We start from the raw sequence: 25,362 nt of genomic DNA, 5'->3' as shown, positions 1-25,362 counted from the left end.
AGCAGGAAATTGAAGGGAGAAAATAGAGGAGAAAGAAGGAAATCATATATGAAAATAGAAGTAATAGAGCATTTCCTATCCCCTCTGTGTCTTAACAGCCTAAATGATTTGATATTTTGGTCCTTGGAAAGAGTTAGGTTCAAGGTAAAAGCCTTAGGAATTGTTTAAGTGAGATTTTTGTGACAGTCTTGGGAAAAGGCCATTCTTCTTCTGCTCCACCAGGGTACAGACTGACACCCTGAAGTTATGCTATCCAATAAGGTAGCCACTAAATATATGTGGTGACTTAAATCTGAATTAAATAAAGTTAAAAATTCAGTTTCTAATAGCCATGTGTAGCTACTTGCTACTGCATTTGAGAATGCACTTATAGAACATTTTCATCATCACAGAAGGTGTATTTGTACAACACTGCCCTGAAGGCTCAACACAGACAGCCTTGAGTAGGATTTCTGTGCCTTTATGAGCAGTGGGAAAATGCACACCTCTATTCAACTGCAGTCACCCCATCCTGTAGCCATATTCTGGTATTTGTCATCACCCGGAACTGCTCCAAAATACTGTATTTAAATTTCCACTTTTTTCCTTCATCTCATTCCCTCCATTTCTCTCAAATACCCTTTCTGCTAACTCATTTCTCCTAACCCAATTTATTGGACCCTCTATTTTCTCCCTATCCATCAATACCTTGATGTCCAATAAAAATATAATGAAGTATGATAATTATATAGGTATTCTGGTAGAAACGCTATATTACTTTAAGGAAGTTCTAGTCATAGTTTGATAAGTGTTTTTATCATAAGTGAATGAAGAATTTCATCAAATGCTTTTTCTTCATCTTTTGAGATGATATAAGTTTAAGGATTTTTTTCTCTTTATCCTACTGATGCAGTGAATTAACTTGATTGACTCTTGAATGTTAAGTCATCTGTTAATGATGAAAAAAAACTCAGAGAAAATAGAAATAGCAGGAAAGTTTTTTAACCTACATCTACAAAAACGTACAGGTAGCAACATGCCTAATTGTGAAATACTGAAAATTCTATTCCCTAACATTGGGAACAAAGCAAGGATGCCTGCTCTCACCACTTTTATTTTGTGATATGAGAGCCCAGAGAGGGCACTGGAAGTCTTAGTCAGTACACTAAGGCAGGGGTGGAAAACATCCAAATTGGAAAGGAAGAAAGAAGTACAAGTGTCTTTATTTGCACAGAACATGGTAACACATTAAAAATCCTAAGAAACATATTTTTAAAAATCCACTAGAACTACAAAGTGAGTTTAGCAGGATTGCAGGACACAAGTCCAATATACAGAAATCAATTTTATTTCTATATACTGGCACTGAACAGTCAGAAATTGAAATTAAAATAAAACAATAATAGTATAAAAATATGAAATGCTTAAGAAATTTGACAAAAGATATGAAAGACTTGTACACTGAAAACTACAAACTGTGCTGAGAGAAATTAAACAAGACTTAAACAAAAGAGAGATATACCATGTTCACGAATTATATGTTTCAATATTGCTAAGATGCCAATTATACCAAAACTGATCTATACAGTGACTGCAATCCTGACCAAAATTCCAGCAGAGGTTTTTTTCAGAAATTGACAAGCAGATCAAAAAATTTACATGGAAGTGCCAAGGACCTAAAATAGCCACAACGTCCTTGAAAAAGAAGAACGAAGTAGGAAGACTTAACACTTCTCATTTCAAGACTTTTTTGAAGCTATAGTAATCAAGATACTATGGTATTGATGTATAGATAGACATATTGATCAATGGAATAGAATAAGGAGTCTGGAAATAGACCAACACATTTATGTTTCACTGATAGTTTACAAAGATTCTAAATCAAGTTAATAGGGAAAGAATAATCTTTTTAACAAACAATGCTAAATAAATTAGATAACAATGGACAAATTAATGAACCTTGACTTTGCCTCACACCTTATACTAAAATTAATTCAAACTAGAATATAGACCTAAATGTAATAGCTAAAAATATAAAACCTCTAGAACAAAATGTGAAAATCTCATTGACCTTGATTTTGGTAAAGATTTCTCACATAGAACACAAAAAGCACAAACTGTAAAGAAAAAAGAAATTAGACTCTTCAAAATTTTAAACTTTTGCTCTTGAAAATGTTTGCAAACATTTGTCCAAGAAAGGCCTGTTTGAAGACATCTAAAAAACTCTTACCATTCAATAATGAGGACAAACATTCCAGTAAAAACTGGGCAAAGGATATGAGCAGACATTTCACAAGGAAAAACAACTCAAAATGAAAATTATATTTAGGGAGATGGACAACAAATAAGCACATGACAAGATGCTCAACATCATTTGTTATTAGGGAAATGCAAATTAAAACCACAATTAGATACCACTACACATCTACTAAAAGGACTAAAATTAAAAAGACTATTTATACCAATTGTTGGCGAGGATGTGGAGGAACTGAAACTCATACACTATTGATGCGAATGTAAAATGATACAACTATGTTAGAAAACATTTTAGCAAATTCTTTAAAAACACACACCTCCTGTGTAAGCCAGGCATTCCACTACCAGGTATTTTTTAAGGGAAATGAAAGCATATGTACACAAAAGTACTTATAAACCAATGTTCATAAGACTTTTTTTTTTTTTTTTTTGCGGTACGCGGGCCTCTCACTGTCGTGGCCTCTCCCGTTGCGGAGCACAGGCTCCGGACCGCGCAGGCTCAGCGGCCATGGCTCACGTGCCTAACTGCTCCGCGGCATGTGGGATCTTCCCAGACCGGGGCATGAACCCGTGTCCCTTGCATCATCAGGCGGACTCTCAACCACTGCGCCACCAGGGAAGCCCCGTAAGACTTTTATTTGTAGTAGACCAAAACTGAAAGCAACTTAAATTTCTATAAACAGGTAAATAGATTGTGACATATTCATATTTGGAATACTAATCAGCATAGAAAGAAATGAAACTATTGATATACACAAAATGATTGAATTTCAAAATAATTATTTTGAATTAAAGAAGTCAGACAAAAAGCAGTATGTACAATTTGATTACATTAGTACAAAATTCTACAAAATGTAAATTAATCCATAGTGCTGGAAACAGATCAATGGCTTGGTCTAGGATGGGGAATAGTAGAGAAGGCAGGAGAAAACTCCTGGGAGTGACTTTTATGTTCATTATTTTGGTCTCATCAGTGAATACATATGTCAAAACATCAAATTGTATTTGCATTAAATTGTATTGTAGTAAGTTAAGAGGAAAACCATAAAAGATGGTGTGCTGAGTAGAAAGTAATCAGCTCTGAAAAAATGCTGCTAATAGGTCAAGTCAGCTGAAGACCATTACATGTAGCATTTAGGTAATTTATGACTCAGGCAAGAGTAGTTTGAGTGAGGAGTTGGGGGCAAAACTTGATTGAAGTGTCCGCAAAGGAGAATATGAGGAAAGGTATGGAAAACATTAATTATACATAAGCATTTTGAGAAGATTTTTTTAACGTAAAAATAGCACAGAAATAATGTTAATACCAGGAAAGGGAATGGGATCAAAAGAGGGATTTTTGAAGATGGGAAAGTGATGGCATGATTATATGCTGAGAGGAACATTTCTCTAGAAAGGAAAAACTGCTATCCTTGGGAATGCCAGAGGAAGTAATCTGGTGCACAAGTGGAGGCTGGCCTTAGCTAGAGCATAGACAGTTCATCAAGGCAGAGTATGTGGTACTGATGCTATAGGTAGACAGATGTGGTGAAAGAAGCTTTGGGAAATTTTGATCTTCATTTTTGTTAGTGAAATCATCATCAGCGGAAGGTGGAGACAGGAAAAGATGTGTTAGAGTTTTGAGGAGAGAGATGAAAGCAAAAGATAGTTACTGAGAAAGCAAGACGACATGGATTGGGAAAATGCAACATGATACCTAAGCCCAAGAAAGACCCATTTGTACTTCATGATCCTAAATTTAAAGTCAACACGGCTGAGGGTTTTTCTTCAATCACGTTCAGCAGCATGGATGAATGGACAGAGTAGTCTGAGAGTTGTATTTAATCCAGGTTGTGTTTTGTCAAGCAATTAAAATGATGCCAGGGTCACAAATGACTTGAAGATATATGGAAGAAAGTGATTACCATGACCATTAAATTTAACCCAGATATGGAGGGAAATGACAACGTGAAATAAGGCACAGTGAAACCTCTGGTAAAATCAATCAATGGTCAGATAGATCCTGGTCAGTGGAAGCATCCGGGGTACTACAGTGTGTGAGCTGGCAAGATAGATAGTGGAACTCCAATTCTTGAAACTTGTATTATGGAGAAGTTGCAGTTTTGATGTGACAAAGTCTAGGATATATCCATTGGAGTGAGTAGAAGCAAGACTGTCGAAGAAGAGAAAGTTGAAAAGCTAAGAAGTCAGGGAATTAGAAGTATTCTCTTCATGGTCATTAAGATTACTGATAATTATTACAGCAGGAATATTTTGAAAGACTGGCTTTGAATCAAGAGCTAAAACTCATGGAAGAAGTAGGAGTGACTCAAGGACTGGTAGATGATTCCACCAAGACGAAGTGATAGAGTCTTTAGATATGAGATTCATAACGATGGATTCTGAGAGAAGAGGGTGTGAAAACAGAAAGGAAGTAGCGCAGTACGGGAAATTGGAGACCAAGGCATCTGGTATGGAGCAAAATGGAGAACAATGTAGCCCGCATTGATCACAGGAGCTTTGAAAGGCAACGTCATCAGGGAAGGGCCAGGTTTAAGTTAAAGCAAGAAGGTGAAGCAAAATGTGTCAGGGAAGAGGCTAAAGATAGAGGGAATTCTACTTGTGATTAACCATGAGTTCCAAACATCTCAAGAGAAGTATCTCAGTTCAGGATTGGGAGAGGGATAGGAGATGAGGGCAAATACAGGAGGGTGCAGAGCCATATGGGGATTAGACAGGAGCTGAAGAGAGTGATCAGGGAATCCCTCACTTCTCATGGTGGTGACCAACACAAGAGAAATGATGGCCACAATAAGATCAATCATGATGATGCCAGGGCTCTAGTGAGTAGAAAGATGTGAGGTTCTTTCCAGGAGTCATCTGCAGCCTCCCAGAGCTGCCTCTTTGTTTTTAAAGTTAATTTTATCAGAGTATAGTTGATTTACAATGTGTTACGGGGCTGCCTCTTGACCATTACTAAGAGAAGTATGGCAGGAGACAGCTGCAGGTTGTCCTTGAGCCTAAAGTCTCCCTCTTCAAGAATGCCTGCGGACCCCTCTGAGTACTCTGGATATAAAAACTGCTGGGTACCTGTCATGGAGATTTTATTTTTACTCATTTCATATGAATTAATTGCTTTGAGTATTTATAATACACTAATGTCGTACACTGAGTCTTATTAGGTATCAAATCTGTAATTTGTCAGGTACTATGCAAAGCACTTTGCACACATTATTTAATCCTTACGCCAAGTATTATCTTCCTACTTTACAGATACGGATATTCCTGTTCAGAAAAGTTTAGATAACCTACTTAGGTTCATACTGCTAGCAAGGAGCAGAGACAAATTGGCATCAAAATCTATCAGATTTCAAAGACCATATATCATCAGAACTGGGACGATTATCTCTGAAGTAAATACCAATAAGATTATTTTTAGCAAATTTTGCAATTCTATTGACTCATGGATGTTAGCATAATATTGATCTTGAAAGAACTGTTGCAACGTCTTTCCTGACCACCTATATTCTTCCACAAGTCACACAAGAAGAACAGTTCAAGTACTTAAAACAGTCATGTAAGAAAAAGAGCAAATGCTCTTTGATCTCTGGAAACACTCCAGAATTTCAACAGAAAGCTTTAGCTTAGGGATTAAAAAGGGTCTACTAATTTGTACTGTTTTACCTTCATTCTTTCAACACAGCTGTCTCAAAACAAAGTGATGTGACTTGGGTAGAACAGAAATTTAAAGAGAAAATCAGTAGCATTGGAACCCCTAGACTATATCCCTACTCTGGATGAAAAGGAAGTTCACGAAATCAACTGAAAATGTTCTCTAGCTCTGCTACAGTTGTTCTCAGAATCTGGCATAACATAAAAGTTCACTGAAGTGCTTATTAAAACATCATAATCTTTGGTCAACTGAATCAGAATCTCCTGAGTGTGGGCCCCAGTCTGCGATAGATGACTGGATCCTAACCTTCCCAGGCCCAGGTCTTCATTCCTCAGTTCCCTTTAACTGAGAAATTTAATATTTCCTAACATTTCCCCTCCACAGTCTCTGATTCTTCCCATGATTCCAACAGTTCCAAGGCTCGAACCAATTTATCAAATAACTGAGATATAGGACTTAAATAAATATTGTTGCAGCTGTATCAAAGATTGTCCTGCAGGAGTGATAAGGGATAACTGTGTTTTCACATATGCATCTTCACATTGCTATATATGTATGTACATATATATATTCATATGTGTATGTGCATATCTATGTACATGTATATACATTCACATTGCTATCTATATATGATAGCCATATATATATACACACACATCTCTCTCTACATACACATATATTATGTATACTATATATAATTATAATGAATAACTAACATATATGTATAAAACATATATAATATATATTATTTATTCATGTGAGAGAAGAAGGGTATGAATTTTATTTGCATTAGTACACCTCCAGAACAGAGCCCAGTATCTGAGGTGGAGGGGTATAGCAGGGATTCAAAAACATTTGGGTTGCTGAATGAACAAATGAGGCATGAAACTTCAAGAACCCCAAGAAAATGTTCAATTGTGTCAAGGTCTCCCTGTCTCTAAAAACCAAGTGAATAGAAAGAAATAATGTGACCTACTTTCTGTATACCTTGATATAAGACATCTATTATGCAAAGTAGTCTTGACTTTCATCATCTTTAAAAATGTTGTCACTTAGAAGACCTGCCTTGTAATGAATTGGCACTTTACTATTCCATACGGGACATCCAGTATCCAGGCACATCATATTAGAATTGCACCCAAATATCAAACAGAAGCGTATATTTGATTTTTTGAATCCTAAAGGAACCTGTAGACAGATTTTTATTTTTCAAATTTTTTCCCCATTTTTATTTTATTTATTTATTTTTAAACTTTTTATGTTATATTGGAGTATATCAATTAACAACGTTGTAACAGTTTCAGGAGCACAGCAAAGCGACTCAGCCACACGTATACATGTATCCATTCTCCCCCAGACTCCCCTCCAAACCAGATTGCCACATAACATTGAGCAGAGTTCCCTGTACTATATAGTATAGTATAGTATAGTAGGTCCTTGTGTAGACAAATTTTTTAAATTGCCTTGTAGTCTTTTCTATGTGGAATTGTTTTATCACTTTGGATAATCTGTTGTATTTGTATTTTTAAAGAAAAATATGCAAACAACTTAATTGAGTAAGCAAATGTAAATTATTCTCAGAAGTAAAGCTTAATTTTTGAACTTTTACATACAAGTAATTTGTAAATTATGAGAAATTATTAACATAATCTTTAAACTACAGGCATGCAGAGGAGATTCTTAGGATAAGTAGTTAATTTTCTTCTATTTGCCTGGGACAATGACCTAAGACGGTAGTTAATCATCATTGGACTGTAAAAAAAATAACAAGCCAACTATTTAACAAGAGACTATAACAACAGATAAAGGGATGGACCTGTGGCCATTGCTGTAGGATCCTAAGTCCAGGTAAGAACCTTTGAGATTCTCGAATTTCAATGTTTCCTGTATGTGAGAAACTTCCAGAAATTTCAAGGGGAAAAATTGTTTTGAGGGACATGATAAATATTACATATTTTATGTTATGTGTCTTCTACACCCTTATGTTCTAAACCTTTAAAACTTATTAACTATCCCTTCTAGAGGTAGCTGAGCCTCAGGTTGATGTTTTTAAAAATAAAATACAGAAAATCAGACATTTATAATTTAAAAATAAAGACTGAAATCCCATTCCTATTACTTTCTATTCAAGTGGAACTTCAAGTCTGAAAAAATAATGTGGGTTGGAGAGTTAGTTGGCAAACATCAAGAAATGGGATATGCCTCATAGCCACTTATTCACCTCAACTTTCCTTGTTTCAACTCAAATTTGACTCAAGGGGAGGCCAAAAGAAGAGGTTTTCTAGATGATTTTATCTCTGATTAAATGAGAAAAAACGTCTGCCTCAGCACAGTTTCCCGGCACAAACTAAGGACTCAAAAATATTAGTTCCCTTCTCCAACTCAGGAAGGTGGCTACCCTTATAATTATTATTAATATTATTTAATTAAAAAGTATTAAATTATTTACAGACCCATAAAAGGTTTAAGAAGTTAGTAAATGCTGTTTTCCCTTTTTCCCTCCTTAGTACCACAGGTATTGTACATGGTAGATCACTTGGATTGCACTGCTTTTCTATGATCACTCAAATAGGAAAAGCTTGCACAGATAAGCAGAGGCTGGTGAGATTCTTCCCTCTGCTCCACCCCAATCAAAAGGGAGCAGAACTGGACTGTACTATTATTCAAGGAAGAGTTGCAATGCTACATCTGAATGCCTGTCTTACAGAACATCGTGGTTTATGTTATAAACTTATTGCATCCCCCAAATTCATTTACATGTTAGCTGTTTAGAACTCTGAGAAAAAAATATGTCCAGAGAAAAAATTGTTAAATGTCTTCAAGTCAGGCTTAAAATGCCATGGTGATGTGGAAAATATGGTGTTTAGAGTCAACCCCAAATTGATATTTCAACCTTTTAATTACTATGTAGTGATTTGTTATAATTTAATCTTTTTCAGAAATAAGGTAAAAGTGCCTACATTTCCAACTTTTTATCTGGATACTTTTCCCCAATATGTAGGAGAGAGGTGTGGACTAGCAATCTGTTTGAGAAAGTAGTAGAAATACAGGGAAAAGGAATGACTACATTACAAGGGATATTGTCCAGTGGAGCAGCAGTGTGGGAAAGGTTATTTCAACTGGGAGTGACAACGGGAAGATATCTAAGAGGGGTGAGTTGGGGCAGAATTACAAACAAGAGATGAAGAAGAACATTACAGGTTAAGAAGAAACATACAGGTGAGCAGAGACCTTTCTTCTGGGGACAGTGGTTCCATAGGGTGGAAAGTGTTTATGGGTGTATTGAGACTAAAAACAAAGGCTGGTTTTAGTTCAGGAAGAATATCAAATACTATACGTGAGTTTTATTTTGTGTGGTACAAGAGACCTCTGAAAGATTCTAAGGATGGAAGTGATATGCATAGGAAAGGGAGAAGGCTGGGAGACAGGACAATAATTTAATCAATTGCAATCAACAAAGATAGGAGTGGTGAGATCATAGCATTCAGGAATGTTTGTTGAGTAGCCAAACCAACCAAACAAACAAAAAGCTAAAGGGTGACTATCCACCTTTCAAATAATTCAGAGGATTAAGTGGTAAAAATGCTTTCCTAACAGTTAAGTCCTGAACAAAGATACAGAAAGAGATGTTCATGTAAAAATGACATAAAACTTATCAAAAGGCTGCTTGTGACCTTGGGACTGAACTACTGATTCCCTCCTCACTCCACTTCACTCAGTAACTGAACAGGTCCAGGTATATATGGACCACATGCCAGAAGTATAGAATAACTAGGATTCACTTAGATGTACATGGGTGTGGGTTTCTGCATTCATGTGTATGTTTATATACATTCATATACACACAAGTGATAATATCTTCATATATTTATCATTTCTGTATTTGTACATTAGCCATTTAATATGCATTATGTATATTGATGGACTTTATATATATATAATTTCTTGTTGCATGAATTAATGAATAGAATATACAGTTGATCCTCATCATTTGTGGATTCTGTATTTGTGAATTTTCCTACTCACTAAAATGGATTTGTAACCCTCAAATCAATACTGCTGCTCTTTCATGGCCATTCACATACCTGCAGAGAGTGGCAAAAAATTTTGAGTTCTCCCACATGAATGTTCTCAGCTGAGGTTGGACAAGATATAAGATATGGCTCTGCTTTCTTGTTTTTGCTCTCGTAATAGAAACAAGTGACCTTTTCACAGTCTACTTAGAGCCATTTTTTTTCATTTGTGTGCTTTTTGTAGGTGACTTTGCTATTAAAATGACTCTCAAGCATAATGCTGAAGTGCTGTCTAGTGTTCCTAAGTCCAAGAGAGCTGTGATGTGCCTGATGGAAAAGATACATGAATTACATAAGCTTCCTTCAGGCTTGAGCTGCAAAGTGCTACTGTCCACAGATTCAATGTTAGTGATCAATAATACGAATTAAATAAGGTGTCTAACAGGAAGGAAACATAAAACAAGGTTATGTATTCATTGGTTGACAAAAATGTTGTGACCACAGATAAACAGGAACCAAACTCTGTATTTCCCCTAGGAGCAATGTTTAGTAATTGCTAATTCAGCATTTGCAAGAACTTTATAGAACACAACTACTGCAAATAATGAGAATCAACTGTATATGGAACATGTATTAAATATACTGTATAATTAGTGCCCTATTAAATCATATATCTATGTTTATGCTTGTTTCTATACATAAATAGGTATTTTTGCTACATAAATATGTATTATTAACATATGAATAAATAAGAATACATTTTCTAAACCTCAGTGAATAACACACTATTCTACAAAAAAGAGCAAATCTAAGAAATAAGTTGATTCATTTTACTAGTCTTTAAGATAGGGGCTTAATAACTCTCAAAATTTTAATCCCTCTTACATTTGACTTCAAAACTCCACTTGCAGGAATTTTATCCTACAGAAATGATCACACATAAATCAAAAGACATATTAAGAAATTTTTCTAATATGAAATAATTAGATGCAACCTAATCTAAATTAGATGCTACCTAGACATAAAACTAGGTAGATAAACTATAGACAATGGAATACCCTAGAACCATAAGAAAACTGAGTAAGCCATATTAATATAAAGTTAAGTATATAAAGCAGAGCAAAAAGGCAGATAACTGTAGTAACGGTATGCTGCCATTTATTTTAAAAAAGGAAAATATTGTGTATTTAATTAAAAATGCATATCGCATTCCTGGACAAGATTCATTGAAAGCTAATAATACTCTTCCTCAGAAAGAGAAACTGGATGAGGGTTAGAGGAAGAATTTTTCCTATATGTCATTTTTGATGTTTTGTGCTTTCAACTTCAAATATACTCTCTCTTCAAAAATAAACAAAATTAAAATAAAGTGGAATCATGGTGATGGTAAGTTCAAGCACGGCCACAGTCCCTCTGCCAGGTACTTAGAGTACACTAAGCTCTTTTTAACAAATCCAAACTTTCTCTGCTTTTGGAGCCTGGTTCCAGAGGTATTTCTCTCTGAAACCTTTTTAGGCCACTCTAATTATAATTAATTACATTATTTTTCTATTCATTTTGACTATCTACTGTATGCAAGATACTGTTTGGCATTTTGTAAAACCAGAAAGATGAATTAAACACTTATTTGTCTTCCTAAACCTTATAATGTAGATATACAGAAAATATAACAAAATTTTATTTCCAATTGGTAATTGCTGATAATTTATTTAATCCAATCTAATGTGTGATTCTATATTACTTTATTTATTTGTTGTTTCAAGTTCCCCTCCATACATTTATCCTCCTAAATTACAATCTCGCTAAAGCTAGAAATTTGTATACGTGTGAGTGTGTGTGTGTGAGTGTGTGTGTGAGTGTGTGTTTCCTTTTGTGTCCCGGTGCTCAGGACATGGTAGGTCCTGAATGAATATTAGTGGAATTATTGATTGATTGATGTTGACCTTGAGGCTTTTCTCATTTCTGAATTGTTAAAGTGAAATAAATTATAACTTTCCTCTCCAAAAAGGTGATCATTTTGAACGAAACATCGACAAAAATTGAAAACATTCACATGATATCTGCAGTTCAATGATGGACCAGAATCAACATTTGAGTAAGACAGCAGAGGCACAACATTCTGAGGAAAGGAAAACTAGAAACTACTGCAATGGATTCAAGGTGGAATGCGTTTCATGTTTTCAAACTAAAATAAGTAAAGGGAGAATTTTGATTTAAAGAAAAGGCAGCCAGTTTTTTAAAAGAATATTATATTTCAAATTAGAGTTTTCAACTGAAGCGTACATTAAAGTATTAACACAATGATATATATCTTGCTATAAATCAATCTTTAAATCTGGATAGAAGGTCTTTGGTGACATTTCTAGTTAAGAATTTATTAATGTTGAAAATTTAGAAAGATTTTGATATCTTCTCTTTGATTCTTTTTTCTCTTTGATTCTTGATGGACAAAAAGATACTTATAAATGTGATTAAAATAAAGCAGTCTCTGTGTAATGGATAGTATGTAAAAAAAGATTCTTACATTTGACCTATAACAGAGAAGATTTATCAGTCTTGTGAATCACTTTGTGGTCTTGACCTATTTAATTTTTTTTTTTTTTAAAGAACAGCATTTGTTATTCTATTAACTTAAATGATATAGTCTGAAGGGAACTAAAAGACCTGGCCCAAAGACCTAGTTGATGACTTAGGAAAGTCATTTAATTTTTCCATATGCAAGTGGGTAAAAGTGATAATCCTGTCTCTTGCTTCTGTCACAAAAACGGTGAGACAGTGAATGATATAGATTGTATTGCGATTTTCACAGACAGGAAAAAGCAATCCTTGAGCACAGAGTCAAGGAAACCAAGACTCAAAGAAGTTGAGAAGTTTGTGTGAAGTCATCTAGGTTGTAAATGGAAAACTCTAAAAACTAAATCAAAGCCTTTAAACCCCGATAGAGAAGACTAGAGGAAATCAAAAAAACCATCAGGGCTGACTTTGATCAATATTTTAAATGTTTTCCTCAAAGATATAGTCTTATCTAGCTGAATAAAGAGCAGAGATCAGATTCAATTGCAATCATGTTATATAAGTCTGTTTTAACTTTGTCCAGGGAACATGAAGTCTGTTTTTCAGAGATTATTGGTAAAATCAGTTCTGATGAAATATTTAAGTAATATTTAAACAGAAAAGCAGTCACCAGGAGAAAGTACTGGCTAATGCAACTGGACCACATTCTATTGCCTAGGGGTAGTAGGTTGTGCTGGCTTATTTCACTTTTAAACATGGAGGGTTACAGTGATTCATTTGCACATCCATTGAAGGTGACAACGAACTAGCTGAAGCAAATAAAATTGCCTGGGTAGTCTCTTGCAGCATATTTGGAGAAAAGCTTCGAGTTAGCAAGTTGTCAGTGTGTATAAAGTATGTGAATTGCAGCCCAATAATAAAGAACAGAGAAGCAATAACAGTAATAGTATATTGAGCACTTACTAAATGCAAGACACTGCTCTAGTATTTTAGTTCTACTAATGGATCTATTCCTTACCACAGTTCAGTCAGCCATATGCTATTATCTCCCTTTGACACATGAAAAAGAACTTAGAGGGTGAATGACTTTCTCTAGGTCCCTAGGCTGGAAAGTGGTAGAGCCAAGGTCTGAAATTAGGCGGTCTGATTGCAAGTCCCATGAGCTCAATTGTACTCCATGTTGCTAAAGTACCTGTGGGTTTCCATAATATTAGTACCCTCAAGATATTCTGGTAAGCACAGATTTGTAAGTGGGCTATTTAATAATCTTCCTCATTCTGTGCTTCTAAAAATTCCCCTTTATACCGAATAATTGAGTTTCAAGCAAGCATATTTGCCTGCACACACACAAATACACGTTGTTACTGATGTGGGTATACAGACTCAGCAGGGAAAACTGTGTAAAAGTGCAAATAGATAATAATTTAGAATAACAACAGCATAGTTTGATTCTTTCGTACCCCTTTCCCTCAATTTTTGAACTGAACCAAGTAGGTTATATAAACCCTGCAAGTACATTGTTCATCTTTACACTTGTCATTTCTGTGCTTCAGATTTCTCGTACCACTGCGTTGTAATGAAAATTCTTTAAAAACACAAAAGCAGTGCATCATCATCAAAAAACATAAACAATAGGGAAAAAGTAAAAGGTCTCCCATTCTACCTTCATTCCCACTCCCCTCCCGGAAATCATTAGGATAACCATCCCATTTGTAACCACCACAGTTTTCCTCTGGCTAACCTTCTTCTGGCCTATTAGACTTTTTGCTATTTCTCAAGATGCGACGTGCACTTCTGACTTGGAGAAGTTTGCACTTGCTCTTTCCTCATCTGAAATGTCTGACTCCCAGATATCTTGCTCTTCCATCTCATTCAAATCTCTATTTAAACATTACCTCATCCCTGACCACCCCATATAAAATAGCATTTCCTATCCATAACTCTTGAACCAAATTTGATTTTTCTTCATAGCATTTATCACCTCCTGACACTGAAATACAAATGCACACATATGTATAGGTGTGTATGTATATGTATGTCTTTAATATAACAAAACAAATTTATCACAGTTCTGTAATAATCATACAATTCTGAAGTTGAGAAGTCTGAAATAGGTCTCACTGAGCTAAAATCAAGACGTTGGCAGAGCTGTATCCTTTCTGGAGACTCTAAAAGACAATTCATTTCCTTGCCTTTTCCAGCTTCTGGAAATTGCCCAAAGTTCTTGACTAATAGCTCTCTTCCATATTCAAAGCTAGTGATGGTCAGTCAAGTATTTTTCACATTGACATTGACTTTTCTGCTCCCTTTTCCACATTTAAAGGACCCGTAGAATTACATTGAGTTAACCAGGATAATGTAGGATAACCTCTTCAAGGTCATCTGATTAGCATCCTTAACTCCACTTGCAACCTTAAGACCCCCTTGCCGGGCTACCTAATATATTCATGGGTAGGCAGAGTAATGGCACGCAAAGATGTCCAGGTCCTAATCTCCAAAACCTGTAAATATATATTTTTTTCCTAGAGGAAGTCATTTGCCCTCTTTGCATCTAAGTTTCTTCACCTGTGAAAGGAAATAATAGCATCTGGCTGACAGACTTATGGTAAGGAATAAATCCACTAACAGAAGTAAAACACTAGAACAATGTATGGTATATAGTAAGTGCTCAATAAATGCTAGCTACTACTATTTTTATTGCTTCTCTGGTCTTTATTATTGGGCAGCAATTAACATACTTTATACACAGTGCCAGCTTGCTAACTCGTAACTTCTCCATATACTCTGCAAGGGACCATGCAGGCAATCTTACTCGCTTTGGCCAGATTGTTGTCATCTTGCTGTACATGTGAGAATGAAATCAATGTCCAGCACATTGAGATATAAAGTTGGGTGGCTGATTTGAGATCATTCTTTTTTTATGTAGCTGTTTTTTACTATGAAATTCCTTCTTAATACTGTATTTGTACATACCATATGTTCTGGTATTTTGTGATTTCACTTTTGTTTGTCTTGAGATATTTTCTAAATTCCTTTTTGAGTTCTTGGACCTATTGTTGTTCAAGAGGGTGTTGCCTAATTTTTACATATTTGTGAATTCTCCAGTTTTTCTCCTGCTATTGATTTCTAGTTTCATTCCATTGTGGGTAGGAAAGATACTTGCGATGATATAAATCTTCTTAGATTTGTTAAAACTTATTTTGTGGTCTAACACGTGATATATCTTGGAGAAAGATATGAGTACATTTAAAAGGAATGTGTATTTCACTGTCGTTGGGTGGAACGTTTTTTGTATGTCTTTTAGGTCAATTTGGTCTATAGTGGTGTTTGAGTTATCCATTTCCTTATTATTTCTATCCACTATTTAAAATAAGGTATTAAAATCTTCCACTATTATGGTATTGCTCTTTATTTCTCCCTTCCACTGTGTAAATGTTTGCTTTATATATTTAGGTACTCTAATTTTGGGGATAGAAAGAGAGGTAGATAGATAGACAGATAGGGATAGAGATACTTATTAAATCTTCCTGGTCAATGGACCCTTTTATCATTATATAACGTCCTTTTTGTCTCTTGTGACATTTTTTACTTAAAGTCTATTTTGTTTGATATAAATACAACCACCCCTGCTCTCTTTTGGTTACCAATTGTGTGGAATATCTTTTCCCATCGCTTCACTTTCAGTCTTTGCGTGTCTTTAGATCTAAAGTGAGTTTCTTATACATAAGTCTTAGTTGAGTCTTGTTTCCTTTTAATTTTTACTTTTTTAATTGAAGTATAGTTGACTTACAATACTATATTAGTGTTAGGTATATAGTCTCTATATACCTGAGATTCAGTATCTTTACAGATTATACTACACTAGAACTTATTACAAGATAATGGCTATAATTCTCTGTGCTATACTTTATATCTTTGGTGCTTATCTATTTTATACATAGCAGTTTGTATATCTTAATCCCATACCCTTAATGTGCCTCTCCTGCTTTCCCCATCCCTACTGGTAACCACTCGTTTTTTTTCTATATCTGTGAATCTGTTTCTGTTTTGCTATATAGATTTGTTTGTATTATTTTTTAGATTCCACATATAAGTGATATCATATGGCATTTGTCTTTCTCTGTCTGACTTATTTCACTAAGTGTATTTTCTAGGTCCATACACATTGCTCTAAATGGCAGATTTTCACTCTGTTTTATGGCTGAGTAATATTCGTGTGTGTGTGTGTGTGTGTGTGTGTGTGTGTGTGTGTGTATACCCACTACATCTTCTTTATCTGTTCATCTGTTGATGGACTCTTGGGTTGCTTCAATATCTTGGCTATTGTAAATAGCACTACTATGAACATTGGGTGTATATATCTTTTCGAATTAGTGTTTTTGAGGTTTCCAGATATGTACTCAGGAGTGGAATTGCTGGATGATATGTTAATTCTATTTTTAGTTTTTTGAGGAATCTCCATACTGTTTAGTTTTTGAGGAACCTCCATTCTGCAAGTGGCTGCACCAATTTACATTCCCACTGACAGTGTACAGTGTTCCCTTTTCTCCACATCCTCACTGACATTTATTACTTGTAGACCTTTTGATGATGGCCATTCTGATAGGTGTGAGGTGATATCTCATGGTTGTTTGGATTTGCATCTATCTAATAGTTAGTGATGTTAAGTATCTTTTCATGTGTCTTTTGGCCATCTGTATGTCTTCTTTAGAAAAATGTCTACTCAGGTCTTCTGCCAATTATTTACTTATTTTTTATATTGAGTTGCATGGGCTGTTTATATATTTTGGATATTAACCCCTTGCCAGTCGTATTATTTGCAAATATTAACTCCAATTACAAAGGTTGTCTTTTTCTTTTAATCCATGGTTTCCTTTATGTACAGAAGGATTTAAGTTTAATCAGGGCTCATTTGTTTATTTTTGCTTTAATTTTTTTGCCTTAGGAGACAGAACCAAAAAAGAAAAATGTTGCTACAATTTATAATATGTCAAACAGTGTTCTGCCTATGTTCTCTTCTGGGTGCTTTATGGTTTCAGGTCTTACACTCAGCTCTTTAATCCATTTTAATTTTTTTTGTGTATGGTATGAGGAAGTGCTCTCATCTCATTGTTTTGCATGTAACTGTACATTTTTCCCAGCACCACTTGTTAAAGACACTGTCTTTCCTCTATTGTGTATTCTTGCCTCTTTTGTTGAAGATTAATTGACCATAGATGTGTGGGTTTATTTCTGGACTCTCTATTCTGTTTCATTGATGTATGTGTCTGTTTTTGTGCCAGTACCAGGTTGTTTTGTTTACTGTAGCTTTATAGTATTGTCTAAAATCTGGGAGAGTGAAACCTTCAGCTTTGTTCTTTTTTCTCTAGATTGCTTTGGCAAATCAGGGTCTTTTGTGGTTCCATATGAAATTTAGGATTACCTGTTCTAGTTTTATAAAAGTGTCATGGGTATTTTGATAAAGATTACATTAAATCTACAGATTCTTTGGGTAGTATGGAAATTTTAAGAATACCAATTCTTCTAATCCAAGAGCACAAGACATCTTTTCATTTCTTTGTATCATCTTCAATTTTATCAGTGTTTTAAAGTTTTCAAAGTATAGTTGTTTCACCTCCTTGGTTAAGTTTATTCTTGGGTATTTTATTCTTTTTGATGGAATTTTTTAAACTTTCTCTTTCTGATAGTTCATTATTAGATATAGAAAAACAACAGATTTCTGTATGTTAATCTTGTATCCTGACACTTTGCTGAATTCATTTATTAGTTCTAACAGTTTTTGGGTGAAGGCTTTAGGGTTTTCTATATAAAGTATCATGCAAATAGTGACAGTTTTAATTTTCCCTTCCAATTTGTATGGCTTTGGTTTCTTTTTCTTGTCTGATTGCTGTGGCTAGGACTTCCAATACTATGTTAACAGAAGCGCAAGAGTAGGCATCCTTGTCTTGCTCCTGAATTTAGAGGAAAAGCTTTCACCTTTTCACCATTAAGTATGATGTTAACTGTGGGTTTGTCATAGATGGACTTTATTATGTTGAGATATGGTCCCTTTATATACATTTTAATGAGAGTTTTTATCATGAATAGATTTCAAATTAAACTGTAAGGGAAGAAATAAAAAGAAGAAAAAATATACAGAGAAGAACCTACAAAACAACTGGAAAACAAGTAATAAAATGGCAATAAGTACATACCTATCATAATTACTTTAAATGTTCATGGACTAAATGTTCCAATCAAGAGACATAGGGTGGCTTACTGGATTAAAAAAAAAAGACCCTTCTATATGCTTCTTACAAGCAACTCACTTCAAAGCTAAAGACACAAACAGACTGAAAAGTGAGGGGAAGGAAAAAGATATTTCATGCAAACAAAAACAACAAGAAAGCAGGGGTAGCTATACAAAATAGACTTTAAAAGAAAGACTGTAACAAAGGCAAGCAAGGGCATTATGTAATGATAAAGGGATCAATACAAGAAGAGGATTTATACTCATTAACATATATGCACTCAATTCAGGAGCATCTAAATATATAAAGCAAATATTAACAGACATAAAGGGAGAAATTGGTAATAATACAATAGTAGTAGGGGATTTTAACACCCCACTTACATCAACGAACAGATCATTCAGACATAAAATCAATACAGCACAGTGATCTTAAACGACACTATAGACCAGTTAGACTTAACAGATATTTATAGGACATTACATCCCAAACAACAGGATTTACATTCTTTTCAAAGTGCACGTAGAATGTTCTCCAGGATAGATCACATGCTAGGACACAAAATAATTCTGAACAAATTTAAGAGGATAGAAATTATATCAAGCCTTTTTTTCTGACCACAATGGTATGAAACTAGAAATCAATTACAGAAAGAAAAATGAGAAAAGAACAAACACGTGGAAACTAAATAACATGCTACTATAAAACCAATGGATCAATGAAGAAATCAAAGAGGAAATCAGAAAATACCTCAAGACAAATGAAAATGGAAACACAACACTCCCAAATCTATGGAATGTATTGATAGCAAAAGCAGTTCCAAGAGGGAAGTTCACAGCAATACAGGCTTTCCTCAAGAAACAAGGAAGATCTCATATAAACAACCTAACCTATCATCTAAAAAAATTAGAAAAAGAAAATCAAACAAATCCCAAAGTCAGCAAAAGGAAGGAAATAATAAAGATCAAGGAGGAAAAATGGGGATCAAAAAGCAATAGAAAAGATCAATGAAACCAAGAGCTGTTTTTGTGGAAAAGATAAAATTGATAAACCTTTAGCCAGGCTCATCAAGAAGAAGAGAGGGAGTACCCAAATAAACAAAACAATAAATAAAAGAGAAGAAATAACAATCAATACAAGAAAGATACAAGAAATCATAAGAGAATACTATGAATAGTTACATGCCAATGAATTGGGTAACTTAGAAAAAATGGACAAATTTCTAGAAATATACAACGCGCCAAGACTGAATCAAGAAGAAATAGACAATTTGAACAGACCAATCAGTAGTAGCGAAATTGTTTGTAAAAAAAGAAATAATAATAATAATAAACTCCCAGCAAACAAAAGTCCAGAACCGAATGGCTTCATCAGGGAATTTTACCAAACATACAACAAGAATTAGTAACTATCCTTCTCAAACTATTCCAAAAAACTGAAGGGATGGAACACTCTCAAATTCATTCTATGAGGCCCCTGTTACTCTGATACCAAAACCAAAGACACTACAAAAAAAGAAAATTACTGGTCAATATCTTTGATGATTATAGGTGCAAAAATCCTAAACAAAATATTAGCAAACTGAATCCAATGGTATATAAAAAGGGTCATAACACCATGATCCAGTTGTATTTATTCCAGGGATGTAAGGATGATTCAATATTTGCAAATCGATCAATGTGATATACCATATTAACAAAGGAAGAATAAAAATCACACGTTCATCTCAATAAACACAGAAAAAAACATTTTTTTTAAAAAAAAAACATACATTCAGCCCCTTTACATTTTTTTTTTTTTTTTTTTTTTTTTTTTTTGCTGTATGCGGGCCTCTCACTGATGTGGCCTCTCCCGTCGTGGAGCACAGGCTCCGGATGCGCAGGCCTAGCAGCCATGGCTCACGGGCCTATCCGCTCCACGGCGGATATGGGATCTTCCTGCACCGAGGCACGAACCCGTGTCCCCTGCACTGGCAGGCAGACTCTTAACCACTGCGCCACCAGGGAAGCCCAATACATGTACTATTTGAATTGGATAAACGTATATTCTTTATCTGAATAAAAAGTAACTGAATATACCTATAATTTTCCAGTGACAAAAATTGGCAAATGTTAAAGAAAACATAAATTTTTCTTATATAAATATTTTTCAAGAAAGATACTCTAAAGAGAGGCAAAAATGATAGCAACTGTGATATTTAGAATAAAAAATGTACATAGGTAAATATTTTTAAAAAGGAATTGAGAATGTTTCCAGTTAGCACAATTTGCTGTGGGCTTATTAAGAGAGTATTTTCTTCATTAAAAATATTATGAGCTACAGAGAAGAGTCAATTGAAATATTGACAATTTCAAATTCAGTAATCATAAAATGCAATTATTTTTTCAGTAATCATAAAATGCAATTTTGATGAAGATTTCAGATAATTTTTTTAATAAACTAAAATGTCTAAGAATAATTTGAAAATTATCCTTCAGAAAAATAATAGTGACATAGTAATGGAGATACTCATAAGAAACTGAATAAAATACATGGATATACATGTATACATATTGGTATACATAAAAATATACTAATATATCCACCAAGAATAATTATACTGTTTATTATTTTTAAATATTAAAGTAAGCAATGGAAAGAAAAAAAATTTAATGTTTCCTTCAATTTACTTGGATATGTGTTTTTTATTTGAAAAAATTAGAATAGTAACAAGCAATTTATTCATCAATAAAATTTCAAAAACTGTTCTAAGCGTAATTATTTTTTACCACTCATTTTGCTCTAAAAATTGTTCCAGTTTATATGATAAATTATATATTTACACTAGATATAAGAGAGATACAAACCAAATTCCTATTAGGCAATATACAGCTTCACTAAAGAGGTGTCACTGCGGTGGGTATTAAAAAGTTGAATTCATGGAAACAGCATGGAATGGTGGTTGCTAGAACCAGAGGGTGTGGGAAATTGAGTGATGTTGGTCAAAGGGTATAAACTTCCTGTTATAAGATACATAAGTTCTGGGGATCTAGTGTACAGCATGATGACTCTAGTTGACAATATTGTATTATATACTTGAAATTTCCTAAGAGAGTATATCTAAATGTTCTCACTACAAAAATAAAACATAGGTAACTATGTGAGGTGATGAATATGTTAACTAATTTTATTGTTCTAATCGTATCACAATTTATGCATATGTCAATTGCAATGTTATACACATTAAATTTATACAATTTTATTTGTCAATCATACTTCAATAAAGTTGGAAAAATAAAATTACATGCAGTATTCCCATTGCTGCAAATGGAGGAAAGCAGGCAGACTACTACAAATAAACCAAGTGAGACATAATGAGGATCTGACTTAGGAAAATAGAGATGAAGGAAAAGTGGGTTAGTATATTATTAGATCCAAGAACTGTTTTGCTTTTCGTGTGTGAAATACTTGTGTTCAAATCACAGTTCTGCTACAGTTTTAGCCTTATTCCCTTAGTTAAATAACTTTGCATCTCTAAACTTTATTATTCTTACTTGTAAAATGAAGAGAGTAATGCATGCCATGCAAGGATTTTGTGAGCATTAGAAATAATACTTCTAGAATACCTGGAACAGTCCTAGCAAATATTAGCTCCCACATAACATAATTCACATTCATATCCTTCCTGTATTAATTGGAAAGAGAAATATCCAGTGGATGGGGAGATATTAAGTTTTCTGTAGGATGTCTGATGCAAACCTTCATCTTTATCTCTGCTATCAAATATTTTTGAAAGCTATATTGACTATTGATAGTTTCTGTTTAAGAAAGTTTGGAGACTTAACTAAGATTTATGTCATAGGAAAGCATAGGTTACAAAGAGAGAACACACACAACACCTATCCAGAAGATGTGGCATAAATTAACATCTTGATTATGCATGTTATTTCAGATACTGTATCTTTTCTCATTCTTATAGCTTCTTTTTACAGTTTTTTTTTGTGTGTGAAATTTTCTATTTTCATTCATTGTGAGATAACTTTCCTTTACATCAAAGAGCTCAGTTAGATTAGTTGCTTTAAAATTCTTGTCCAGGGCTTCCCTGGTGGCGCAGTGGTTGAGAATCTGCCTGCTAATGCAGGGGACACGGGTTCCAGCCCTGGTCTGGGAGGATCCCACATGCCACACAGCAACTAGGCCCGTGAGCCACAACTACTGAGCCTGCACGTCTGGAGCCAGTGCTCCGCAACAAGAGAGGCCGCGATAGTGAGAGGCCTGCGCACCACGATGAAGAGTGGCCCCCGCTTGCCACAACTAGAGAAAGCCCTCACACAGAATCAAAGACCCAACACAGCAAAAATAAATACATTAATTAATAAACTCCTACCCCCAACATCTTCTAAAAAAAAAAAATTCTTGTCCAGTAATACTAACATATGTGTAATCTCAGGGTTAGTCTTGGTTGACTGTTGTCTTTCTTGAGAAATGGTCACATTTTCTTGGCTCTTCATATGTTGGTAATTTTGAACATTGTTACATTCTTCCAAAGGGTATTGATATACTTTTTGTTTTACAAGGCAATTAAATTTGTTGACCTGAAACTGCAAACTCTATCTCTTAGGAAATAGTTCAAATCTCAATTAAATTACTTTATCCATAGGGCTAACTTGAGTTGCCCTGTTCATGAATAGTTCAGAGGTCAAAAATTTGGACAGTTTATATGCAGAATTTGGGGCTCCCCATTCTCTGGATCTCTCCTTCATGAGATTCTCCCCTAAATTTTAACGTAAACTCTTCTTTCTCATTCTTCAGGCCACAAGGACTGTGATTTCTCTAAAAGAATTTTAGCTTTTGTGAATAATGCTAACTGTGACCTTACCTTAAAGCCATAAGAATGAGAAATTAACCTTAGGCATTTCCTTCTTTTAAGGGTCAACCCCTGTCCAGAATCTGACTGCTTTTGTTTGCTCTCCCATGCTTTTGGGTGTTTTTTGTTTTCCCCTCAGACTTTACAATGGTTGTTTGCTGCTGGATCAGTCCAGTGGGAACTTATTCAGCTATATTGGAAGTGGAAATAGTTATAAGTATTTAAAAATCACCCTGGGTGTGGTGTGAAAAAGAGTTGACAGTGAGGAAAGAGACACCAGTTAGAAACAGTAGTATTCTGGGTGTAAGATGATGGTCATTTGAGGTAGGAATAGAAAGTGAAGCATATTAAAAAGAGAGATGTTTATAAGATTAAATATTTAGCTTTGGGGGACTAATTGGATGTGATATATAAGAGAGTAGATTCTAAGTGGTGACACAGGAGAGGAGGTGAAAGGGGAGGAATAAAAGGATGCAATCTGGACATTAAAACCAAAATGGAGCTCTAATGCGGGCACTTTGGAACAGCAGCCTAAACCTCAGCAAAAGCAAGCTTGGCTTAAAATATAGATTTGGCAATCATCAGCATTTAGGTGGCAATAAAAACAATGACAATTTATGAGTTTTTCCAGAAAGAGTATGTAGAATAAAAAGAGAAGAGAGTTTGAAACAAAACCCTGAACTAAAGTTTGGAATAGCCAAAGTATCCTAGGCCTGATGAGGATAGTTTAAAAACTGATGCAAAAAATAAGATCTGATTCATGCAAACGTAAACAACTCTCAGTTTTGACTGGAAAAAATGAGAGAGAGTTATGGAAAAGTGAGGATGCAGTGGGGCAGGAGGAAGTTTTTTAATGGAATAAGCCTGAATATGGATTAATTGTACAGTTATCCCCTGGTAAATCTCAAAACTACTTCCAGACAAAACTCTCTCTTGAGCACAACCCCTGCCTTAGTTGTGTTTATTTGGTAGATGTTTATTTTTAGACATCTCAAATTTGAGTTTTGAAAAGATGATTTTATTGTCTTTAACCCTAAGACTTCTCTTTTTCTCATCCCCAATAATAGTATTACTACATACGATTATACAAACTATAAAACAAAATCAGAATACTTATTTTCCATTATTCCCACATCTTATTGGTTCTCCTCTTAAACTTCTTCCAAGTGTGTCTGTAACCTTTTAGTCCTCTCTTCCCATCTCTGCTCATCTTTTTTTCTGAAATCAGCTTTCTAATTAATTTATTTGCCATAAATTCATTTTCCTCATGGCTACCAGAATTAGCCCTCTAAAATTTAATCTCCTTACATCACATTTAAAAATGCAGATTGATCTCCCAATGGTTGGCATACTTCTATCCTTATATTCCACCCACAGATATTCTTTTTGTTTTTCAAATGATCTGTGTTCTTTCACTACTCAGGGGCTTTTCATGTGTTTCCTATTTTGTTTTAAATGTTTATTTCTTCTTCGGTTTCTAAGCTTCTATTAACCCCTAAAGACTTAGTTTAAATGTTAGCACATCTATAGAAACTTTGACCTGTGTAGACAGAATTAATCACTTTTTTCTGTGTACTCATAAATTTAAAACTGTATAGCAATTACAGTACTCATTACATTATTATACTGGCATTAATTGTTTATTGGCCCAGGGAAACATTAGTTCTTTGGGGACATCTATTACGTCTTAATTGTTTTTATTTCCTTTCTTACTCTGTGCCTGTCTCAACTCCAAGGTTTAGTGGAGGAACTGCCATATTGTAGTTGCTCGATAAATGTTTGCTGAGTAAATTTGTTTGAGGCTCCTATGAGTTAACTGAGTTAATCATGGCTGTACATATGGCAATGTAGAAACTTGGAACTGTTTTCTGA

General features: G+C 34.5%; 1 protein-coding gene across 1 annotated transcript in view; it reads left to right on the top strand.

Annotated features, from left to right (window-relative positions):
• The first annotated feature begins 7,675 nt into the window (after positions 1-7,675).
• Positions 7,676-25,362, top strand: part of LOC116760684 (solute carrier organic anion transporter family member 1B3-like) — a 58,093-nt gene continuing 40,406 nt past the window's right edge. Inside the window, exons 1-2 of the mRNA XM_032645945.1 lie at positions 7,676-7,735; positions 11,909-12,060. Of these exons, the coding sequence (XP_032501836.1) occupies positions 11,971-12,060 (90 nt within the window). The 5' untranslated portion in view covers positions 7,676-7,735; positions 11,909-11,970. The remainder of the gene's footprint in view (positions 7,736-11,908; positions 12,061-25,362) is intronic.

Source organism: Phocoena sinus, chromosome 10 (genome assembly GCF_008692025.1).
Source record: "Phocoena sinus isolate mPhoSin1 chromosome 10, mPhoSin1.pri, whole genome shotgun sequence".
NCBI lineage: Eukaryota > Metazoa > Chordata > Mammalia > Artiodactyla > Phocoenidae > Phocoena > Phocoena sinus.
Note: the sequence above shows the minus strand (reverse complement) of the source record. Positions and strands in the feature narration are given on the sequence as shown.